Genomic DNA, 24,250 nt, shown 5'->3' on the forward strand with positions numbered 1-24,250 from the left:
TTCCGTAAATTCGTCATCACTTTTATGTACATGTAAAATATATAATTTCAGCGGAAACAAGTTAGCGTTTGGTAGGGAGAGTATAACTAAATAATTATCAGTAATCTGCGTCTGTTAAATCTAATTGTTTGATTTCCCCCAAGTTGTTATATATTTACTTCCAAAGTTAAGTTGATTATCATCAGAGTACTTTTCACTTTGAAATCGCTGCATAAAAAGAAGCACTGAAACAATGTCGCTATAAAATTTCGAAATTGGGAATTTTGATTTTCAACGAAAATTAGTTGAGAGACGCAAACACCCCCAACCCCCATTTGTTCTCAATATTGGGGACACTTAATCAGTTACCTGAAGATCAGTAAATATAATTTTCTTAATCAATTGAAGTATGAAAAATATTTTAGTTTTTCTTAAATACACTAATTAAATTTGTGTATTAGAATTTACCATTTGTGTAAAAGTATGAAATAAAGAGACGTATCTTTATACAGTCAATAGTGTAAATTTTTGTACAAGTACAAACACAAAATAAGAATAAAGTGTGATAATATATTCATATATAATATTGGGGGCGAGTTGTCTCAAGAGAAGGGGCGACTTGTCTTGAAAGAGGGCGACTTGTCCTGAGAGGAGGCGAATTGTCCCAACAATGGGGCGAGTTGTTTGGGGGGAGTTGTCCAGCATTCTTCCCTCCGCCTTATTCACAGGTTCCTTCAACTTATTTGCGATTTCCATTACATTGATCAGAATGAAGTTTTTTTCTCTTCAATTTACGCCAATCATCTGAAATCTTGGCATTCATGATTTGTCTTCTAGAACCAGATGATTTGTATTATAGGATTAAACATTCGTTTTGAAAAAAAATCGATGTGTAATTTCAATACATTTTACTCACAAGCTAAATTAAACTGCACACTACTTTTATTTTAAGTTTGTAGGTAAAATGTCCTGAGTTTACACATATATTATCAATGTCAAACATTTGAATATTTTCCCTGCACTGTTATTCCTTATCAGGCGTCTATGTATACATAGCGTTTTTGGATTTACAGATGTGTAAATTCTGGTTGAGATTTATTTTTGTCCAATCAAAACAATTGTAATCAATAATATTGGAATTATAGTTAATTACTCGTGCAGTGGGTGGGGCGGAGATGCTAATCAGTATAGTTATTCATCTTGAGATCTTCTCGATCTCTCGTGGTTTCTATAATTAAACACTCGTGCTGTGGGCGGGGCGGAGATCCTAGTGAGTATTGTTATCTGGAGATCTCGATCTGTCGTGTTTTCTATGATTAGACACTCGTGCTGTGGGCGGGGCGGTGAAGCTCGTCAGTATAGATATTTATCTTGAGATCTCGATCTGTCGTGTTTTCTATAATTAGACACTCGTGCTGTGGGCGGGGCGGTGATGTTCGTTAGTATAGTTATTTATCTTGAGATCTCGATCTGTCGTGTTTTCTATAATTAGACACTCGTGCTGTGGGCGGGGCGGTGATGCTGGTCAGTATAGTTGATCTTGAGATCTCGATCTGTCGTGGTTTTTATGATTAGACACTCGTGCTGTGGGCGGGGCGGTGATGCTCGTCAGTATAGTTGTAGGTATATATTTTTATCTTGGGGTCCTTTTGATCTGTTGTGGTTTCCTCGTGTCTTATGTTCTTCAGTATCCTTCTAACTTGGTACTTAATGCAGCTGAAATATCCAATATTTTCTGTTTTACATTTATCAATTTTACAGTGTTTGAAATAGAAATTAGTCCGCAGAATTAAAGTTTTACCATTTTATACAGACTATGCTGAATATGATACTTATAAACAAAATCCCTCCAATAAGAATGATCTGGCAAAAGGATCCCTCAAGACAAGAGGCTGGAAATCTACATTCCTGTGGGCCTACAATGGGATGATGTCATTCAATGTTAATCATAAAATCTGCTTATGATGCAGACTTAAGGTCATAAGACACCCAGAATTTTTTAAGCATCAAATGAAATAGCATTTTGCTTTTTTTACGTGACATTTTCTGTCATTTGATGAAACTACAAGATAAAATGGTCAGGAATACATGAAATGTACCAATAAAAACCGGTTTTAATGTAATGCATTTTTTACTTGAATTTCTAATTAAATATTTACGAATAATGCAAAACCAAATGGTTTCATGGGAAACTCTTGGGTTCAATATGGCTTTTAGAAATTCTGAAATATTTAAAATAGTTTTTGGGACGTGCTATTAGACAATATCATCCTAATCGCAAAGTGTCAATTTAATATTATAGTGCGTAATAGTGAAGAATAATTCTCCGTAGGTGATATAACACATTGTTACCGTAGCTATCAGTGGTCATCAATCTCTCAATGTTTGGTAAGCATGATTCCTCCCCTGAGACCTGATAACACGCCGTCGTTATATAAGCTTCTCTGGGACCTTTTACAGACAAAAAGCGGTTACTGATTTTACAAAATAACTATACATATAATTATAATTTTACGATTCCGCTTATTGCAAACAAAGTTTTATAAGAATAGGGGGAGATATACCTTACCGTTAATACATTGAACTTGACGAAAGTCACTGCAGTTTCTAGCTACCAGTTTTCTAACAGCAAATTCGTATTCTAAACATTCATCAGGATCTGGATAATCTGTAATAAGACTGATACTTTATATTAAGGAAACATTCCCGCCACAGGTATGGATGTTTGTAGACTAAATTAATCAACAGTTGTCAGCTTTATTGGTGGATAAGACGTCAATGATTGGTTGGCTCGCTTTACTTTGATTTGTTCTGTGCTGAATATTATATAATTTAACGTGATACAGATACAAATTGTTGTACGATCTAGGCAAAACTGATTAAAAGGTTTTGTCTATTTTATGATTACATAATTTTAGAAATAAAAACGGCTACTAGAAACTGCATATACCAAACGATACCTTTAGTAAGCTTTATATCGGGATCGATGTTCCTGTACTTCAACAATGGTTCCTCAATTTCGCGATAGAAATCGTATCTTTTTAGTAACAATGAAAAGGTGAAGGTAATGAACAATAGTCAATCTAATAACTCCTATACAGAATACAAAACTAAAAGTTGGGCAAACGCGGACACCTGAATATACCATAGGTGGAATTCACCTAGGAGGCATAACCATCCTCCGTCGACGGTTACAACCGCCGTGTGCCCTATATCTTGATCATGTAAACGTAGAAAGCTGTGGTCTATATCAGTGTGCCAAGAACGGTCTAATAATCGGGATGCAAGGTGTAGATAACGAACAGTGATCAATCTCATAACTCCTACAAGCAATACAAAATAGATAGTTGGGCAAACACGGACCCCTGGAGACACCAGAGGTGGGGTCAGGTGCATAGGAGGAGTATGCATCCCCTGTTCACAGGTCACACCCGCCGTAAGCCCTATATCCTGATCAGGTAAACGAAGTTATCTGCAGTAAAAATCAGTGTGCCAAGAACGGCTTAACAATCCGTATGAAACACGTCAGACAACATTTGACTCAATGCGAGGTTGTATTGACGAACTAGATCGTTATAACGACCATAGAATTTGCGAAATGCTGACTTCAGTCGAGACTGTTGAAACCCCTGTACCATCAACTTGTTTGTCAGTAGCTTACCTCGATTTAAACACTGACCATACGCAGAACAAGCTCTTGTATATAAAATCAGTTGAGATATATAAACACCATATGCAGGTGATAATGGAATATTGCTACACAGATATGGGAAGTTGACGATGGGGAAGATGAAATCATCCCGTTTGTCATACAGATGAGTTGTCAGTTTGCCGTTAATGTGTACTTTCAATAAAATATCTAAGTATGAAGCAGAAATGGACGACTCTTTGGTGTCCTCTATTTCGACCTCACAAGGATGTAAGACGTCAGAGAGCATTTTACCCAATGACAGCTTATATTGGCAAACTAGATCGTTTTTATTACGATGCAAGACTGAGCTAAAATTAATAGAGACGCTGGTTTCCATTAAACTACCAAATATTAAAACCTGAAAGGCAAACATAACGGACAGTGATCAATCTCATAAATCCTATAAGCAATACAAAATAAAGAGTTGGGCAAACTCGGACCCCTGGACATATCAGAGATTGGATCAGGTGCCTAGTTGGAGTAAGCAATATGTCTTACCAATCTTTTCAATTTGGATATTCCCAATTTTAGGTTGGTCCGATGTTAGACAAATCAAACGTTACATTTACATTGAAGGTACGTGCAGTTCAAAGCGTCGGTTTTTTGTCTCGTTTCTAATTGTTGGGTCGCGGTCAATCAGAAAGCGCAGAGTTATTCAATCAGATAATGAACATAGATATTTGTAAATCAAACAAAGTTATAGCTGATGTTCTATCTTACGCTTCGAGATTAGATAATGTATCCATACCATCGAAATGAGAATCTTTCATAATGTAATGTATCCCATGATCCATGATATTTTGATGACTTCTTAGGGACGATCTGTTCTTGCCGTTAAAGACAAAATCTGTATCACAGGCTTGACAAGTCTTGTTGCAATTCTCTTTGCCTTAGATACATAGATTGAATTATTTGTTATCACTGCATAACAATATAAAACATGCACGTAGAATGATATGCAAGTCAACAAATTTTACCTACATTAATCCACGGTCTTTCAAACTATATTATGATCTATTTAATATATTCATAAATCGAAGAAATCCACGTGTTCTAAAACAATAAATTGTAGTTTCACACAAGCAGATGATCCATGTTTTGTAAGAAAGATGTGATGTGGACCCTCTTGAACAAGAGATGCATGTTATACCGAGCAAAGCTCGGGCAAAGGTCCGTCCGCGAAACAATGCTGTAAATGTAACACGTATGTAAAATGAAAAATGACAAAATCTGCAAAAGAAATGAGCTAATATCTACGTACGTTCACCGAACATTTTGTTATCCATATGGGTGCCGCCATTATTGTGTCATCAGTTACTTTAACAGTTATTCGTGTTTTGATTTGGAATGCCAAAAATACAATACTCTGATGCGTTATTTGGAATTCAAAAACTCAATTTGTTGAAAATGAATGGTATAATTATTATTGTAATAGTTTTAAGCAAATCATTAAATAGAAAAAAAGTAATACGACTTAATAGATGAACGAGTTCATAAGTTTCTTTAAATCAAAATATACATATGTTTACACTTTTTTTTTACCCAAGTAAATTTGCTTATTATTATTGTTTAGTTTTTCATGTCCTTTAAATTAAAAAATACGGGATGTGTTGTTTTTGATTTGGAAGGAAAAAAATCGAGGGTAATTGTAACCTTACAATGCACTGTTTACGTCGGCTGGCGTTAAATTCCCCGCGATAAATGCATAGGTCGATCCTGTTGTTATCCTCATATATTTCTCTTTAAATGTTACTGTATGATAAGCGCAAGGGGAATTTCATGCATATTATTTATTTTTAAGTGGATTCTAATTTACCGTACTTTACCGAATTATTATTATCACTTGGGATAAGTCAATAACCATTTCATACTTCGCTCGGTCCAACAGTCACACATTATATGCATATTAAAAATATATATCGTGGGTCCATATAATCAAGAGAAGATATATTATGGCTCTGCACGAAAAAGAGGTTATGTGTAATGATGAAGGTGTTTTTGTGTACCATGCATACAAGTACCCACCATCTTTGTTCTACTTCTATTTATCTATTTTAAATTGTATGTTACATAAGCCATCTCTGATTTGTTAGTTAATTTTGTGGTGTGATTTTAATTGCGCAAAATGAACTTATAGTTATAGACGGTAAGTATGCACTATGTAGTGCCTTGTGAATTATATGCCAAATTTGTCAGTTATTATGAAATATACAATACAATCCTTTCGTGTTACTAAGCACCCACTTCTCTTTTTAAGTTGTCAGTAGTTACCCATGTCATTGTAACATAACCCTTTGCTCCTCACATCTCCCATCTTGTCATGATCATCCATTGTGCAGAAAATATCAAGTTTTCCCCATAATACAAGCTGTCTAGGATTCAGTCTGTACATTTTGTAAAGGTAGGTGTTATTTCAAGTTAAAAGGTAGGCGTGTTTATCGTCACATATATATATTTTGAATTTTCATGCCTTTGACATCTTTACAAATTGTAATGATAGTCATTTTGTCATGAATATGCTGCATTGTATTCAATGCTTATGTGAATCTTGATAAATATAGTATATCTGTTTTAACGACTGGGATTCCGACATAAACGAAAGTAGAATGTAAATATAAAAATAAATTTCATTGAGGTGATGAACTGCAATTTTTCGCCGGCGTGAAGCATTGCAGGTCATCCCGTCATAAAATTTATTTCTCATATATTTACATATTCAATTGTTTTCTCTTATATAACACTATTAAGAGGATGACATATTTATAACTGTATAAATGCCTAAATGGGGTCAATAGAGGTCACGGCTATGCGTATGAACATTTGCTAAAATTGGGTTAGTGGTAATACTCTTACTAAGGCAATACACATCTAGCCATTACTTCTGCTTATTACAGAAAATCTATCAATAGATGAAATCAACATCACAAGATGTGTTTATGATTTTATTTCTATTCCAAGCAGTGGACTTTCATCAATAATAAAAACATTTCTGTAAAACAATGTCCTCCTTATGTTTGTCTGCTACACTGACCTCTGGTCAACTTTATGTAAACAATGGCAAACATTTGGCAACTTTCATGTGGGTGATGCGGAATTGTACTTTCTGTTAGACAAGAAATTTGACCTTTAGCAAAGAGGTCATTCACGGGGTTTATGGCCAATATTTGTAAGTCGTCCGCGTGCATTTAGACCTACACACCGCACCGCCTGCGTGCCACAACAACCATAAGTAATAACGGTTTCTAAGCACGTCAAATCATGCTATGCCGAGGCATCGATTTCGAGGCGTCGTTGAAAACCTGTAATAGAAATTTATCAAGTCAACAGAAGAGTTCAGTGATCTCATGTTTGTCAACAATTACAAATCCAAATAAAAACCATTCTTTACCTTCCTGCACTTCCACATTCTTTGAGATGTCAGTTCTTTAAGGATATTCATCTGCGTCCTCTGTCCCGTCTATAAATTATTTGTCTACACATGACGACTACCGCCCTATTCTTCATGTTTCTCAACCTTAGTCTTCTGTTAACTCCTTAATGTCCGTAGAATGTCTTTCAAAGTCGGTCTTCAACAGCTGCGTCTTCAACTTTCAAATGTGAAAGGGCGCATCAAAACTGTAACGTTGCGCAACCCATTTCACAGTTGGCCTACTTTTTTATCAGTTTTCCAAAATTACCAAATTAGACATAAGGCAGCTTTTAATTATATGCTCCTGGGTTAATGTATATGTCGGTGTTGATATAATTGCTTTTCAGCTTTTTAATGATTAAAGTAGTTCTTCATTTGATGGAACTTTGTTTTGTGTTTTCGTCATTTTGAACGAAGCGTTATGTAGGTCAACAATGTGAAATGTACGAAAACGTGCTGTTCACACAAGTGGGCAACATTTGGCTATCGATCAAAAATGTAAACATTAGTAATAAGGCATCATTTTAAAATGTCTAATGGGACGCGCTGATACGAGATCAAATTTTCCATAAAGCCCTAAATACCTTATTTTTTAAACAAAATACACAGAAACAGCGTAAATCTATTATCAACGAAATATTGGTTTATGTAAACATCATGACTAAGCATCAAGTTATTGATGACCTTATATCAGCTGTCGATCCTAATAGCCGTTCAAGAGATATTAAGTGGATCAACCATCGATCTAAATGGCTGTTGAAGTGATGTAAAGTGGATCATCCGTCGATCCTGTTGGTTTTTAAGTGACATTAAGTGGCCTTTGCCTAATACGGAATGCTATGTAAATTATGTACCAGTACATGTAATGTCGCAAGGCCTTCCAAGAACTATAATTAATACTGTATTCTATAATACCAATATACAAGAAAGAAAATACACATATACCATATTATTATAGGCCAAAATCACTTTTAAGCACCATGTGGAAATCATTTGAAAAAAATCAAGTTTTAACATAATTTTGCCTTAGACAATTCTCTCTTACATAATATGCAATTGGGTTCTTGCTTAATCATTCAACTATCCATCAACTAATAGAAATATATCACAATATATATGTAAACAGGGAAAATGGTGAAAACAAATGTTTAGTCTATTGTGACATTTCAAAAGCGTTTGATAAGAGTTTGGCATAAAGATCTGTTAGTAACACTAATGTCGTTTGGAGTAGCTTGGCATCTCCTAGAACTGCTTCTTTTCAAATACATTACAAATACCAAACGATTCACATATAAAGATATATCTTTACAAAAAATAGCTACACGCATACAGTGAGCTTCATTTATACGGACGCAATACAGGATTTGAGTGTCTCCAACCCAATTCACTTGCCCTCCACCTCCAACATATCTTTATTGTATCATAATAGGAAATTGTTACTATCTTTCAATACATTTTATATGTCATCGTGATACTTGTACTAATTACTAGCTGGAGAATGCATTAGTAAGGTGGTTTAACTTTTATCCTAATTCTTTTGTTGATAGTTGATGTCAATAAAACACGTTCAAACTATATTCTTTATGAAATAATGAAAAACGGAGATATTTACGTCCCATTCCAGAATGTTTCACTGTTAAATAAATGACCAGAATGTTTCACTGTTACATATATGACCAGAATGTTTCACTGTTAAATATATGATCAGTTGTAGGTGAAATGACTCAAATCTTGAACACATTGATGCATCGCGCTAAATATATAACAGTGTTCTTTATCGTATAATGTCCGACAGACTCGTGTACTTCGCTTCTAACGTTTGATGTTTGACGAAGGAACAGTCACTCTCCTATGTTAAACGTTTAAATTCATTCCAAATTCATAAAATCTCACTATTGTCTTTGAACACGTGGTTTTCTATTTATAGTTTATATACTTAAGTTATGCGTATCGATACATGTACAGCGGGTTATATATACGACATGACTAGCAGGTTCGGTTTCTCGTCGTTCAAGCTCAAGACGGCCCACGTGTTTCACCGTTTTTCATCCACCCGTTAACCCATTTAGCTTATTACACGTACACGCGTTGTATTTTCATTGTGTTATTATCAGTGTGTTTATCATTTATTTAGATGCGGAATGGAGGTCATTGCAGATATATTTCTGTCGTTTGTTTGTTTTGTTTTTTTTAAATACAGCAAGACAATTTTGGCGTGATATATACTTTATAAGAATGAATACGCAAGTTTTGGAACATTGATCTATAGATATGTTGTTATGATTTATGAATAAGGGTAGTAAATATTTGATGTTGAAATTAAACTGAATGGAAACAGGATCATGACTTAATTTTTACACATAGCCTCGTACGAAGCATTGCACTGTCAAATTACCACGACATGCGAAACTGATAAAAATGACGAAATCTTACATATCTTGTTATCTTCCACCTTCCTCATCTGAACTATGATAATACCACCTGCAAGTAAGAGTCAGTAGATTTCAATATATAGTGACAGGTTATAAATTTTTCACGCGGTTGTTTATCCATTGTAATTTTCATTGAAAACAACATTTGTCAAACATTTTTAAAATTTGAAACTGCATTTAGAATATTTAATTCAAAATTCCCATGCTCTCCTTATAAAAGACTGTAAAAAGGCACATAGTATTATATCATCTACGTAAAGAATCAATTCAGGAAAACAAAAGAAAAAATATTAGACCGGATTTGGTTTTAATCTTTTCAAAAACCGCATCCATGCACGTTGTATTTTATGTTCGTAGGTCAAACAAATGTATGAAGTTTATAACACATTGCAATGCATTTAGTATGTGGATATTGGATGATACTTTTACTATAACCCATACTGCAATGTAGCATGATGCATACATCGTTTGCGTATTGAGAAAGAATAGGATCGTCACATCATCAACGTAAATATTTTATGCAAGGCAATTTCTATACGTACAATCATTTCATGCTAACCTTTTACAACATAAATAATACTATAAATACCTATCGCAGAAAACGCGTGATTTACCATACCACAGCATTGTCAAATGAAAGTATTATCTATTATACCTACATGTAAGGCGAAGATAGCGAACAGTAATTAAAAATCCCACAAGGAATACAAAAATAGAGAGTTAGGTAAACACGGACTCCTGGTTATATCAGAGGTGGAATCAGGTATATACGAGGAGTAAGCATCCACTATCGATCGGCCACACCCGTGTGCGAGTCAAATTCATCTTATGTATGTCAAAATTACCATTGGCGTGGATAGTGCTCCATTGTTAGCTGGCCTGTTTTTATATTCTTATGAAGCAACATTTATTCAAAAACGTCTATGTGAGAAGAATAAAATCTCTTGCTGTGGCCTTCAATTCGACATAATATTTTTCATTCATATGACGATTCGATATATCCCAGTGAACTCGAAGTAAGACACACAGATTCATCCACTTCTGCTTCATACTTAGATATTTTATTGCAAATAGATATTAACGGCAATCTAACAACTCTACGTTCTGACAAACAGGATGATTTCAGCTTCTCCTTCGTCAACTTTCCATATTTATGTAGCAATATTCCATTATCACCTGCATATGGTGTGTATATATGTCAACTGATTCGATACGAAAGAGCTTGTTCAACAAATGATTAGTCATTAAACCGAAACAGGCTACTGACAAACATGTCGATGGTTCAGGGATTTTAATAGTTTCGTTTAAAGTCAGCATTTCGCAAATTTCATGGTCGTTATAACGATCTAATTTGCCAATACAACCCAGCATAGGGCCATATGCTGTCTGACGTGTTTCATACCGATTGTTAGGCCGCTCGCGGTACATTGATTTTGACTACGGATAACTCCGTTTACCTGATCAAGGTATAGGACTTACGGTGGGTGTGACCGGTCGATAAGGGGTGCCTACTTCACCTAGGCACTCCATCCAACCTTTCATCTAAGGGTCCGTGTTTGCCCAACTCTGTATTTTGTATTGCTTACAGAAATTATGAGAATTGTCAATCTTTGTTATCGTCGCCTTTCATATATACAATTTTGACGGGGCATTTTAAAGATTTAGTTAGTTAACAGTTACTTCAGAAATTAGCCCAAGATTTCAGTCTCGTAGGGATCAACGTTAGAATAGAACCTTGCTTGTAAGAGGCGACTAAATGGGACCGTCATTCGGATGATATCAAAAAACCGATGCCCCATATCATAGTGGGTGTGACACTATAAAGACCCCTCCCTGTTCAGAGACCGTAAGCGCTGAGCATAGGCCAAAATTTTGCAGCCCTTCACCGGAAATGGTGACGTTTCCACATGAGTGAAAAGTTCTCGAGCGGGGGTGTTAAATAATATGCAACCAACAACTTAACATTTCCTCATGTTCTCTTTTTAATCATGTAAAGTTACATTACACCATACTATACAAATATCACACAATAAAGTACCACAAAGATCATAAACCATAGTATAGAGAAGTAAGCAAATCATTAAATGACTGTACTTGTTAATAACATTACCCAGATAAAAGTATTGGCTGGATTATTTAAGCAGAGGGCGAACTATTTTGGACGATAATTCATACATCATATTTCCTGGTAAAATTACAGGAAAAGATGAGCACAACTGACATTTTATACAAGTTTGTAACGGAAAATGAATTTTAAAGTTGCATTCACCAGCAACAAACATGACACATGCCCTTTTGAAAATTAAATTTATTTTTTGTCATATTGTTTTGCATTCTGTATAATCCCTGTAAATGGTTTCATTGAATGCCCCTAGGGGTGGAGCTCTAATAGAGAGGGCGGTGTGTACAGATATGTAAATGGTTTCATTGAATACCCCTAGGGGTGGAGCTCTAATAGAGAGGGCGGTGTGTACAGATATGTAAATGGTTTCATTGAATACCCCTAGGGTGGAGCTCTAATAGAGAGGGTGGTATGTACAGATATGCAGGGATAGATTGCTAAGTTTCGCGAACTGGCGATTCAAAACTCTCCATTAATAAGGTTATGAAGTCTGACAGTTGATTAGTTAGATATCTATTTTGTATGATATATTATAAATACACTTGTTTCTATGTTCTGCGCACAAAAAAGGACTCATGCGTCACCTGTTCCCCTTACAGCACCAACCACCCTTTGTCGCATACGCTACTGCAAAATATTCATTTAGATTGGACAAAACCAAAAATTTCACTTACCTCAAGTAGTACCTTTCAGCTTTGATTTCCTAACGTTTTATAGTATTTATAATTTGGTTTTATATTAATGAAGAATTTGCGTTGGAAAGTTGATATTCACGGAAGGACTCTACTAGTACAGTATGTCTGAAAGGTGGTCATCTGGTGACATATGTATCATATCGACGACAAGCAATATGTATCTCACAACAAAATATAGGACATATCTTATCTTAAAAAACAGCATGCTTATATAATATACACTCAACGTCCACACATGTATACTACACACCCCTCGTGCTTGAGATATATTCCCTATGTTTATGGATGACACCGATACAACTTTGATTATCAACAATGACATTTAGAAAACCTCATGAGCGATGACTTACTGAATGTAAAACTGCACATAAATAAATGAAAGGTGATGATAACGAACAGTGACTAATCTCATAACTCCTATAAACAATACAAAATAGAGAGTTCGGCAAACACTGACCAGAGGTGGGATCAGGTGCCTAGGAATCGAAAGCATCCCCTGTCGACATGTACATGAATTCACTTCTGAATATGCAGTGTATGCATGGACTGGTATCATATATTAACCTGTTCTGTTTATACAGTGTATGCATGGAATGGATTCAGACATTAACCTGTTCTGTCTATACAATGCATGCATGGAATGGATTCAGACATTTGTCTGTTTTGTCTATACAATGCATGCATGGAATGGATTCAGACATTGGCCTGTTCTGTCTATACAATGCATGCATAGAATGGATTCAGACATTGACCTGTTCTGTATATACAATGTATGCATGGAATGGATTCAGACATTGACCTGTTCTGTCTATACAATGCATGCATGGAATGGATTCAGACATTGACCTGTTCTGTCTATACAATGCATGCATGGAATGGATTCAGACATTGACCTGTTCTGTCTATACAATGCATGCATGGAATGGATTCAGACATTGACCTGTTCTGTCTATACAATGCATGCTTTGAATGGATTCAGACATTTACCTGTTCTGTCTATACAATGCATGCATGGAATGGATTCAGACATTTATCTGTTTTGTCTATACAATGCGTGCATGGAATGGATTCAGACATTGACCTGTTCTGTCTATACAATGCATGCATGGAATGGATTCACACATTACCCTGTGTTAATACAATGTACGTATGGACTGGATTCAGATATTAACCTGCTTTGTCTATACAGTATATATATGGAATGGATTCGGATACCAACTTGTGTTAATCCTAAACTGAGCAGCATACACCCACGAGTTATTCTGTAATAGCGAGACATCTTCAGCAGTTACAGGCATGCCATTGTCATTGTCCAAGCAGTTCTGTAAACCATTCTGCCAACTGTTGTAAGAGGCCTGCATTGATTCATACGAAAACACGGACACTGAAAGTAATAAAAAAATAGAATATCTTGATAAAACATGGGGAATGTGCTGGATGACAATTAATTTAGATCAAATATGTGAAATGCTGATAGTTTTATAATCCCCCCAAAAGCATTTCGAATCAAACAAAACATGTCTGAATCAATAAGGAGATAATGAAATAATAAAAAAACAAAGAAATATTGATGTGAAATAATCTACAATTTGAATGATAATAGTTGAAATTTATTACGTAAAGCAGCGTACATAATATCTAATGATATAAACATTGCTTGACTTGTTCTTTGCTAAGGGAACAAGAAATACATTTTTAAAAGACTCTTAAATCATTTAAGTCAGTTCATTTTTGTAAGTTAGATTTACATCTCACCAAGAACACAGACGAGGTAGAAAATAAATCTCATCTTTCCTGATATGGCTCCTCTGATTGTGTGTGAGGGTTGAATAACAGAATGGGGACGACACAGGAAATTATATTGACTTGGTAACGTTCCGTGTAGCTTAGAATGGATTGGTTGAAACAATTCCACACAAAAATTCCAGAACTCAGCTTCAATAGCATTTATCGAATATCCATCGTATGTGGTAATCTAAGACTGCAATAATTATGACCTAGGATTAAACTCGTTATAGAAACTATTTATATGGAATATTGGTAAAAAAATCTCTATTGACATCCGGAAGTTCAAACTTTAAAACAGGAATTTGTAGCAGTTTGCGTTAACATTCCCAATATGTTGTACCTTCACGTGCCATGCCACACACAAATAAATTTGGACATCACGAAAGTAAACAATATTATCTATTATTAGTTCTATGTAGTACATGTAATTTTCAGTAAATTGCTCGAGCAGGATGTTAAAATATATGCAACCAACCCATATTATTGTAGTTCTCGTCTCAACACTATACCAGACATTGGGGGAGTGCTTATCGTTGAGGCCCACCAGTATAAAAACGAATACATGCAGTGCATTGTCTCGCTTTCAATTTTATCACACATGAGCTTAAGGTTTAAAGTTACGTGAAAGCTTCTTGACATACAGTGTATTCACGTGTGTTAGAATCGTGACCCACATGAGTAGGGTGGACCACAATAGGGGGATCAACGTAGGAAACATCTTTTGAAATATTCTTCTCTATAACATTACAATCCTCATTTTCATTCATATCACGATTCGATATATCCTAAGACTTTTGACACCCTATGTAACATCAACTTCAGTAGTTTGCCTCGATTAAAAAATTGATCATAGGCATAACATGCTCTCGCATTTCGAATCAGTTTATACATGAACACCACATGGATTGCTACATAGATATGGGAGTTGACGATGGAGAAGTTGAAATCACCCCGTTTCTCATAAAGTTGAGTTATCATTGTGTCGTTAACATATATGTTAGATAACATAACCATACATGATGCAGATATGGGAGTCTCGGAATTTTCACATGGCTATATCGAATCGAATATGAATGAAAATGAGCAGACTTGATAGATGAAACGTCGTCGAGCTACCAAAATGTTGCGATGAAGGCCAAGAAAATTAGAGATTGTTTTCGTCTCTTGTAGAAGCTTTTGAATACATTATGCCTAATAAGAATACAAAAACACGTCGGCTAATATAGGAGCATAATTCGTGCCCATGGGAATTCCAACAGACTGATGAATGGTTTAATCTTTAAATACCAAGTACATATTGTTAATGAGGAACTCTTTTTAACATTTATGTCAGAGTACTTGTCCGAAGAGCCAGAGCAGTGTTTAACAAAGTAATTTTTGAATGGCTGATCAGAAGATATGAATATTTCTATGTTTCGTATTTGTTGAAGAAGTAGCTGGCTGTGATATTTAAAAAAACAGTCTTCATTTCATCGTGCAGAATGTTCGTGTCATACGTTTGAAAAGTAATACTGAGATAATGGTCCGTCCGTCTGAAGATGGGTGGGGCAATATTGACACCTAAGTCTACTGTTCCAAGTATCGGTGCTGCCCTAGACGCCACCTTATCAATGGAAATACAAGTCAGCTTCAAAGTAAGAAAGATGTACTTCAACATCAGGAGAACTCCAAGGTGAAACACCATCTCAACCAGGAAACGTGTGCGAAGGTCTTCAATGCAACAGAAACTTCCCACCTTGACTATCACAAACATGTCTTTCTATTGTTTTATCATTTACTTTATAGCTCTTGCAGGTTTTGTTTGGTATATTATTATTGATTATTTACACAAACATTTACAGCGCATAGAAACTATATAAATTGTGTAATTTTGTGCTTTATAAATGAATAAAATAATGATAATACGTTTGCTGTTGATTTTGGGAATGTTTTTGATTTTAAATTCACTATACGTACTTTAGAAGTTCTCCAAAATTGATTAATCATCAGGGATTCGACCCAGTATGCTTGAATACATATGTACTGGACACAGCATACAACCAGTATAAGCAACAATACAATAACAAAATCCTGAATGCTCCAGAGTAAGTTGCTATGATAAATAATAGTAAAAATATTAATTAAATCGTTTTAGCAAACATGAATAAAATTGAATAATTAATGTCCTTTTCAGACGATATAGGTATACTAGCTACAGGCAGCTCGTGAGATGGACATGGGGATACCTTGGGAAGCATGTGAGGGTGGTTTTGCCAGCATGTGCTGTTAACCAAATACGAAGTCGTTTTCCTTCACCCCAAGATGCTTATGTTGGTTTTCAGGATCACGATTAACCATCAACAGCAACCATCATCAGCCATTTCATAATTTTCGGCCTGTCTATTATTAGTATAACGCGATGTCATCTCTAGAGTCGCTGACGCTTTGTCAGGTTTTTCAAATGAACTGCAGAGAGGAGGAGGCGCTGCAATTCCGTCCACTTCTACATGACTTAATTTAGTTTTTCTGGCATTGGAAAACACAATGTCCATAAGCTTGCTGACATAACCTACAAGATATACACAAAAGATTTACGTTAATAATGATAAATACAATGTACTATAAATTTGAAGATTAATTAGATAAATAAATCTGTTAATAATACTTACCATATGTGCAACCTATTTTCACCTCGCGAACTGTGAATCCACCCTTTTTGAACTTTGGATACACAATATTATATTGTGCTTGTCCATCTTTGGTAAATGCTTGCTCTCGCATAGCATTTTCATTGTAATGAAGGGCAGCAATTTTTTATCTGAAATAAAATCATAAATAAGATGTTTGTTTATTCCCTAGTTATTTATAATTACTGACTGAATTTAGTATATTTCACAATTCCCAAGCAGATGTGAATTCACAATTTACCTGCTTAACATCCCATGGTATGAAAATCCAAACATTTTTGGAGCAAAGTGATTGATTACGGAATGAAAGCCTTCCAGACTTGCTGTTTGGGCTCCTGGGGAAAGTTTTGGAATGTCTTTCTGCATTTGTCTGGACATTACAAGCTCCTCTAGCTTAACACAGGCTTTGCTTCCTACAGAAAATTTAATTATCATTTGGGTTTTGCATAGTTTAGTTTTGCAGGATTATGATTTGAAATATTTCTTTAAATACTTGCCTTTTTCTAACCATTCCTTTCGCCTATCTTGCTCATCCAACGGTCCATGTTCACAAGACTGAAAAATGTCACCATCATGCTCATGGATATTCTGAACTTGATTACAGACAGACTACCACTTCTCCAGCATCAATTGCCTATGACCATTTGGAGTTGATGCTGGAACCCAGTAAAGATGGTTACACAAGCTCTTGATCCAAGGCTGCAGGAACTCACAATCCCTAATCTTAGATAGAGCGGTTAATTTCTTCTTAAAACCTGATAACAAATAATTCTATGGTATATTAGTTATTGTTTGTATTTCTTATTACTACAGTGTATTTAAATACAATGGCATAAATGTATATCAATGTCATTTAAGACAAAATTAGATATCATAAATCGTACCTTTGGCAACATGCCACACATCATAGTTATGGGTTGTATTCGGCATGTTTTCTCTGACATGCTTCTGGATCTGAAGATGACGGTCTGTTATTAATTTCTCTATCTTCAATCCTTTCCCCTCGATGTTATTGATGCTTCTAATAAACCCCTCCTTTTCCATGTGGTAGCTACCTTGAACTTCATTGCTCTATAAAAACATATTATAATAAAAATGATAGATGAATATAGCTTTTTCACTAAACAAAATCTTCATAATACAATTTTCTCTTCATCAAACGCAAACCTGCACAAATTGAATATCTATGACCAGCATTAGATCCATGTCGAGCATAGCATAACTGCCATATTTAGCAGAGTGTCCTGGAGTATCAGCCCTGCCATCTCCACCCAGTATTAAGGAGTCACCTTGCTCTGTCTTTTGACTAAAATAATTATTTTGGAAATCTTCCCATAATGTTGACACAGCTGGTTGTAGATAATATTTCTGGTGTTGATGGAAGGTACTTAATGCTATGGCAGCAACATTCATATGATCCATAAAACGAAGAGCTTTGCTTGGTATGAGGCCTAATGAATAAGGAATAATAATACATTAATTGTTTAAGCATATTTTCTTTTACTTACCAGGAATGATCATATTCATACAAGTAACATACCTGAAAATAAAATGGCTGCCGACAAGGAAAGATTTCCAGACGGTAGGGCTCCAATCATTTCCTGACTGTCCCATGCTCTTTGAAATCCGCACATACCACAGAACTGGTCTATCTTGATCATTGTGCCTAAAACTTGTTTAATTTGGCAACGTGTGGCAGATGCACAAATTGTACAAATTGAAAACAATTGTACTAACTTGGATTCAGATACTATGTACTTCCTATCTGTTTTTTGGCATGGATTATCATCTCTAAAAGAATATATTTTTATATCATATATATCACATAAATCAATATGCCAAATGAAAAAAAGAATTAAGCAATAATTTAACTAACTGGTCGGATCCATCATTGGAAGACATTTCTGATGATTCAAGTTCATCAGCTGACTCCGGGCAGTATTTTGTGTCTGTTCCTTTGTCCTCATTTTCATCCTCACTGGAGGGAACAGAGAAATCGCCTTGCTTAATTGTAGTTGTACTCACAACTCTGCAAGGCTTTATAGTATCTGAAAGTAATATGAATTTAAATAATTTATGTACCTGCTGTCTCAACGAGCAGTTATGAATATTTAAAAAAAACACTATACACACCTCTTCTCTCCTCGAGATATCTGCTACACTGTACAGCAATACTGCGCATTTTGGGCGTATCACCTCGAAAGTCACACTGCACAGCTGAGGAGGAAATGAGCTGATGTTTTTAATCTATACTTATTTCTTTACAATGAACAATAAAGACTCGAAATACAAAGATACTAACCTTTCTCGCATTGCTTTATTTTAGTTGGTATTTTCTTGGACCTTTGATGAGGTTTCCATCCAGTACATTGTACTCCCACTGAACATGTATTCTATTAACATATTTCAAAATTATATGTACAAACTTTATACATGTTTAGTTATTTAATCAAGAAATTTTGATTGATAAAAAAGACTATAACCTCATTCTGATTAAATCCATCCTCTACGCCTTGTATCTCCATGTTGTGTTCAACATATTTAGTGTCTTGTGTGCAACTAACTGTCCAGTAGCTAAAAACAGGTTGATTTATAGTAAAATCAGTAAGATAAATATTATTAATATATCTAGTTGTTATTACATTTTTTCTGTATTTATATAGTCCAAACAAGTTTTGTGTATTACCCGTAGGCATTCCCTATTCCTAAATGCTCCCCTCACTGGTGTTGATGCAGCCACAGGTGAACCTATGTCAGCCACGTGTGTGACATTTAAGTTGCTTGCATCGTGAATGGGGCTATTTGAAGACATACATGTAGAAGGTTTAAATCCTGTTAAATGGACGGTTGGCACAGCATCAGGTAGCAGACATTTCTTTTTCACTTCATTTCCCAGGGACTTTTTAATTCTGTATTCAACTAGGTAACTTTCAGGCGCAAAGTGAAGTTCACATAACACTGAAAATCTCGTTGGTTGAGTAAAGTCTTGACGTTTTGTCCTTACAAAATTAATCCATTTACGCCGTAGCTCACGTTTAGATTCCTTGGGAAATTCGTGTGTAGAAACGTTGTCAGCATTAGTTGATGTACAACCCGCTGCGACACAATATTTTCCGGTTCTTTTCTTTTCTTTCGGCATGACTGAGCTCTGTGTTTACCTTAGAGTCACTAATGTGACATCACATCCGGAAATTCTTATTTTTAGACTTCGCATTCAGATGTGTAAAACTCGATTTTCACCGATAACTTGCTTACGCGTTGGTGTATGTGTTTGAGTAATTTATCAAATTAACCAGCGAATTATGTGTTATTTGATGATTTTGTTTATGATAAGCGATGGACATGTTCTTTAAACTTAAGGTGGCTCACTACACCCTGAAATAATTTCTCAAATCAGTACAAATTGTTTAATCATAAATGATATGATGATATATAATAAGCATATATGCCATAAAGGCAGAAAATATGCAAATTTGGATAACAACATGATTTTCCAAAAATTCTTTTAACACACATGAACAAAAGACTCTGGCAGATTTGAACTCGAGATCTGTGGTTCACCAGCCCAATGCTTTAAACACTGCGCTACAATGATAGAGAAACAAATTGATGTATACAAATAATTTCACAAAACATTTAAATCGTCATCTTGTGACATAGTGTCATAAAGAGTATAAGCTTTAGTGTAGTGGGCTACCTTAAACACTACGATCTTGGAAATGAGGCTTTAAGTCTCCTGGAAAGTTACCTCAGTGCGAGATATCGATATGTGAAAATCGGGGAGTTTTCTAGTTCATTTCCACCAGTTTTCAAAGGTGTCTCTCAGGCCTCGATACTTGGACCAATACTGTTTAATATCTTTATAAATAATATTTTTGGATTTGTCTCTGACTCTGTTTCTTACTCTCATGAAAAAGCAAATCTCGATTGAATTTCGCAAATTCTATGGTCGTTATAACGATCTAGTTCGTCAATACAACCTCGCATTGGGTCAAATGCTGTCTGACGTGTTTCATACCGATTGTTAAGCCGTTCTTGACACACTGATTTTGACTGCGGATAACTCCGTTTACCTTATCAGGATATGGGGCTCACGGCGGGTGTGACCGGTCAACAGGGGATGCTTACTCCTCCTAGGCACCTGATTCCACCTCTGGTGTGTCCAGGGGTCCGTGTTTGCCCAATTATCTATTTTGTATTGCTTGTAGGAGTTATGAGATTGATCACTGTTCGTTATCTTCACCTTGCATCTATCAAAGACCACCTTGGAAAATTATAGCTTATCCCTTTTAAACTGGTTCAATTGCAACAAAATGGAGGCAACCCCTAACAAATTCCAGGCAATCTCAGTAGGAAAGAGGAGCAAAGATTTTGAATTAACTTTTGACTTACGAGAAACTACTTGATGTTGTGAATCGGAGGTTAAATTATTAGGGGTAACCATAGATTTTCAATTAAATTTCAACTCCCATATTGCTGACATCTGTAGGAAGGCAGCTAAGCAATTAAATGTTTTAAAAAGAATAGAACACAATTTTAGTCATTTAAGTAAACTCACAATTCACCATTCCTTTATTTTTATCAAATTTTAGTTAATCCCCCTACCTGGCACTTCTGTTCTGAAAAGAATACCATAAAAATGGAAAAACTACAGAAAAGGGTCTTTCGTTTCATATACAGTCCACTCCACTTATATTGAAGTCGGTTATATTGAAGTATATGTTATATTGAAGTTAGAATAAATCCCCCAGTAGCAATATTTGTGTAGTTCAGGATTGGTTATATTGAACTTTGGATATAATGAACATATTGGAACATTTTGGATATAATTCAGGTCGGTCCCCTAAATTTCATTATATCCGGAGTTGACTGTATAATGATTATGTTTTTACATATGATGAATTCCTTCGATATCTCTTCTGCCAACCTTAAAAGTAAGGCGTATGCGCACACTGGCTATAGAAACTTATAAAATTGTAAACAAATCCAGCCCTGTTTATTCATGACAGCATTGCACTTAACGACCATTCTTACAGTTTCAGATAGACAAACACTGCCATTGTGTCCAGTGTCAGGACAACCAGGTATGGGCTGTAATCCTTTAGGTGCAGTGCTCCTAAAATCTGGAACTTTTTGCCAAATGAAGCTAGGCACCTTACTACCTTAAATCAATTTAAAAGTTTTATTTCCAATTGGTCTGGTCCCACCTGTGATTGTAAATCATGCAGATCTTAGGTCCAGTGTACGTAGCTTTATATGTTGCTTCTCCTCTTTTTATCTATGCATCGTTAATGTGGTGTGTTTGCATGGCTCAGTAGACCTTTCTTTTCTAGTTTTTTATTTATTTTTTTAGTTAATTCTGCCAGCAATGAATTTTAAAATCTTTACACGATTAACTGATTATCATTATTGATTTTAATTATATTTAGATTATCTTCAAAATTCTTATACCATTTATCCAGCTTTCTATTTGAAATAGCTTGCACTTTTCGCAATATCTGAAGCAAAAATGGAGAATTAGATTGAATTTTAATGATGATTTTTTAAATATACATTTACTCTTGCTTGTAGTATTTCATTTCTTCCTCTAAATCTTATGCTTTCGTATCTGTATATTCTTGCATGAAATGGGTTTTTGTGTGCGTTCAACTAAGTATCAATTATTGATTGTAAATAAATATCATCAATTGCTTGATTGCCTTTTGTTAGTAAATACTGCCGTGCTATATTAAGGGTTTGTTCTGACCGATAACAATATCTGTATACTTTATATCTTGAAGACAATTTCGAGCTTGCGAAGGACAATCTAGAAAAATCTCCTACAAGGTATAAGAAACATCATGACAGTAGGGCAAGAAATCAAACACTACAGGCAGGTGATAAAGATTTAAAATTATCAACAAATAACAATAAATTATTTTTACAGTGGAATGGCCCATTTGATATCTTAAAGACTGTAAATAGGGTTAATTATAAGCTTAATATGCAAGGAGAGATCAAACCTTTCCACATCAATTTGGTTAGGAAAGAAAGGTGAAGATTCATTTGGTTAAAAAAGAAAGGTGGAATTTCACCAATACTGTGCAAAACACAGAAAAAGCACATCCAAGTATCAAGGCGAAGTGAGAACAAATCAGCTATTCACGGTTTTGTGCCTCTTGCTTTCGAGTGATATTCAATTAAATCCTTGACCTACTGTTACCTACATAAATATAGGTTGTGCGAATACTAACACGAAGGATGTTAAGTTTAATGACAATGAAAATATTGAATGGATTTGTGATTCGTGTATCATCGACATAGCTGAAAACTTCTACAACACCGAAAAAATAGAAGAAAATGATATTAATCTCCCTAAAGGTACAAAATTTGCCCATGTGAATCTATGTGGTTTAATGAATAAACTGGACCAAATCAGAATTTTATTGAAAGATGGGATTTACGATATTCTGGCAATCTCTGAAAGTAAACCAGATTCAAATATCACTGTATAGCTCAACAATAAAACAATACACCATCTGTTGTAACCATTTATTCCAGTGTTTCAACCTACAAATGAAAGTACAAAAATTACCAAAATCATGACAAAACTTTGTTATGTAATTTTCACATCAAAATAAATCATACAAATTAGTTTGAACAGCCAGTCAATAGTTCCTCAAAACCGCATAACAGTCTACATCTGATAATTATAGAACTCATACTTAATAAATCTACATGAAGTTACTCACACATTGATAGATCCAACATTATTGAGCTATAAGATACGAAACAAAACGTGGGGTTATATATCCATGCATGCCGTTCCAAAACAAACACACTTCCAGTAGAATAAAAAATAAATAGTGACAAACTATAATATTTCCGGAAAGTTTATAATATCGCTGACGATACAATTATGGATTCTGAAATACAGGTAAACGGGTACGATATTGTACACAGAAATCGCAATGTACATGGTGAAGGAGTGCTAATGTACATTAAAGAGAAATGAGCAACTAAAACGTATGCAAGTGTGAAATGCTTACTGTGGATATTAAATCAATGAACTCTCCGACAATAAATATTGGGGTTGTGTATCGACCACCGGATTCAAACACCCAATGGCTTGCAAATTATGAGGAATATATCGAAGATATAACGAGTAGTGGTCACTAACGTGTAATAATGGGTGACTTCAATATTGACCAACTGAAAACATTAAAAAAAAAAGCGTAACACACAAACTGATCATATTTATGTGAAATACAGAGATCAGAAGAAATTTTACGAAAATGATTTTCTCGGGGATTTGCGGGGTGTTGAATGGAATGATATTAAATCTTTTGACAACGTAAATCAAATGTGGTCAACATTTAAGAAGCCTTATATGGAAATAGTTGACAAACATATGGTAGTCAAAGTGCACCATATCCGGGCCGATTTCGAAAAATGGAATAATGACGACGTTATATCTGAAATTCGTCAA

The 24,250-nt window shown here is 35.1% G+C and overlaps 1 protein-coding gene and 3 long non-coding RNA genes across 5 annotated transcripts; all 4 read right to left on the reverse strand.

Annotated features, from left to right (window-relative positions):
• Positions 1–874: 874 nt before the first annotated feature.
• LOC125664565 (uncharacterized) lies at positions 875–14,321 on the reverse strand. 2 transcript variants are annotated; one of them, XM_048897378.2, is made up of 8 exons: positions 14,084–14,321; positions 13,548–13,712; positions 9,513–9,560; positions 4,419–4,559; positions 2,549–2,647; positions 2,332–2,430; positions 1,781–1,895; positions 875–1,695 (listed from the first exon to the last, which is right to left on the reverse strand). In XM_048897378.2, exons 1-8 carry the CDS (start codon positions 14,115–14,117, stop codon positions 1,551–1,553), a joined length of 846 nt encoding a protein of 281 aa, XP_048753335.2. In that variant the 5' UTR covers positions 14,118–14,321; the 3' UTR covers positions 875–1,550. The 2 variants fall into 2 exon arrangements, with proteins under 2 accessions (XP_048753335.2, XP_056008802.1); XM_056152827.1 differs by lacking the exon at positions 4,419–4,559.
• Positions 6,599–7,550, reverse strand: LOC130051235 (uncharacterized). Its single transcript, XR_008799670.1, has 2 exons — positions 7,059–7,550; positions 6,599–6,969 (listed from the first exon to the last, which is right to left on the reverse strand). It is a non-coding gene; the product is annotated as an uncharacterized LOC130051235 (long non-coding RNA).
• Positions 14,322–16,249: 1,928 nt separating the features above from the next.
• Positions 16,250–17,125, reverse strand: LOC125664576 (uncharacterized). The gene is made up of 3 exons (XR_008799671.1): positions 17,024–17,125; positions 16,765–16,913; positions 16,250–16,664 (listed from the first exon to the last, which is right to left on the reverse strand). It is a non-coding gene; the product is annotated as an uncharacterized LOC125664576 (long non-coding RNA).
• A 299-nt stretch (positions 17,126–17,424) lies between these two features.
• On the reverse strand, positions 17,425–17,825 carry LOC125665100 (uncharacterized). The gene is made up of 2 exons (XR_008799672.1): positions 17,667–17,825; positions 17,425–17,537 (listed from the first exon to the last, which is right to left on the reverse strand). It is a non-coding gene; the product is annotated as an uncharacterized LOC125665100 (long non-coding RNA).
• Positions 17,826–24,250: the final 6,425 nt, after the last annotated feature.

This window comes from Ostrea edulis, chromosome 1, assembly GCF_947568905.1.
Source record: "Ostrea edulis chromosome 1, xbOstEdul1.1, whole genome shotgun sequence".
Classification (NCBI taxonomy): Eukaryota; Metazoa; Mollusca; class Bivalvia; order Ostreida; family Ostreidae; genus Ostrea; species Ostrea edulis.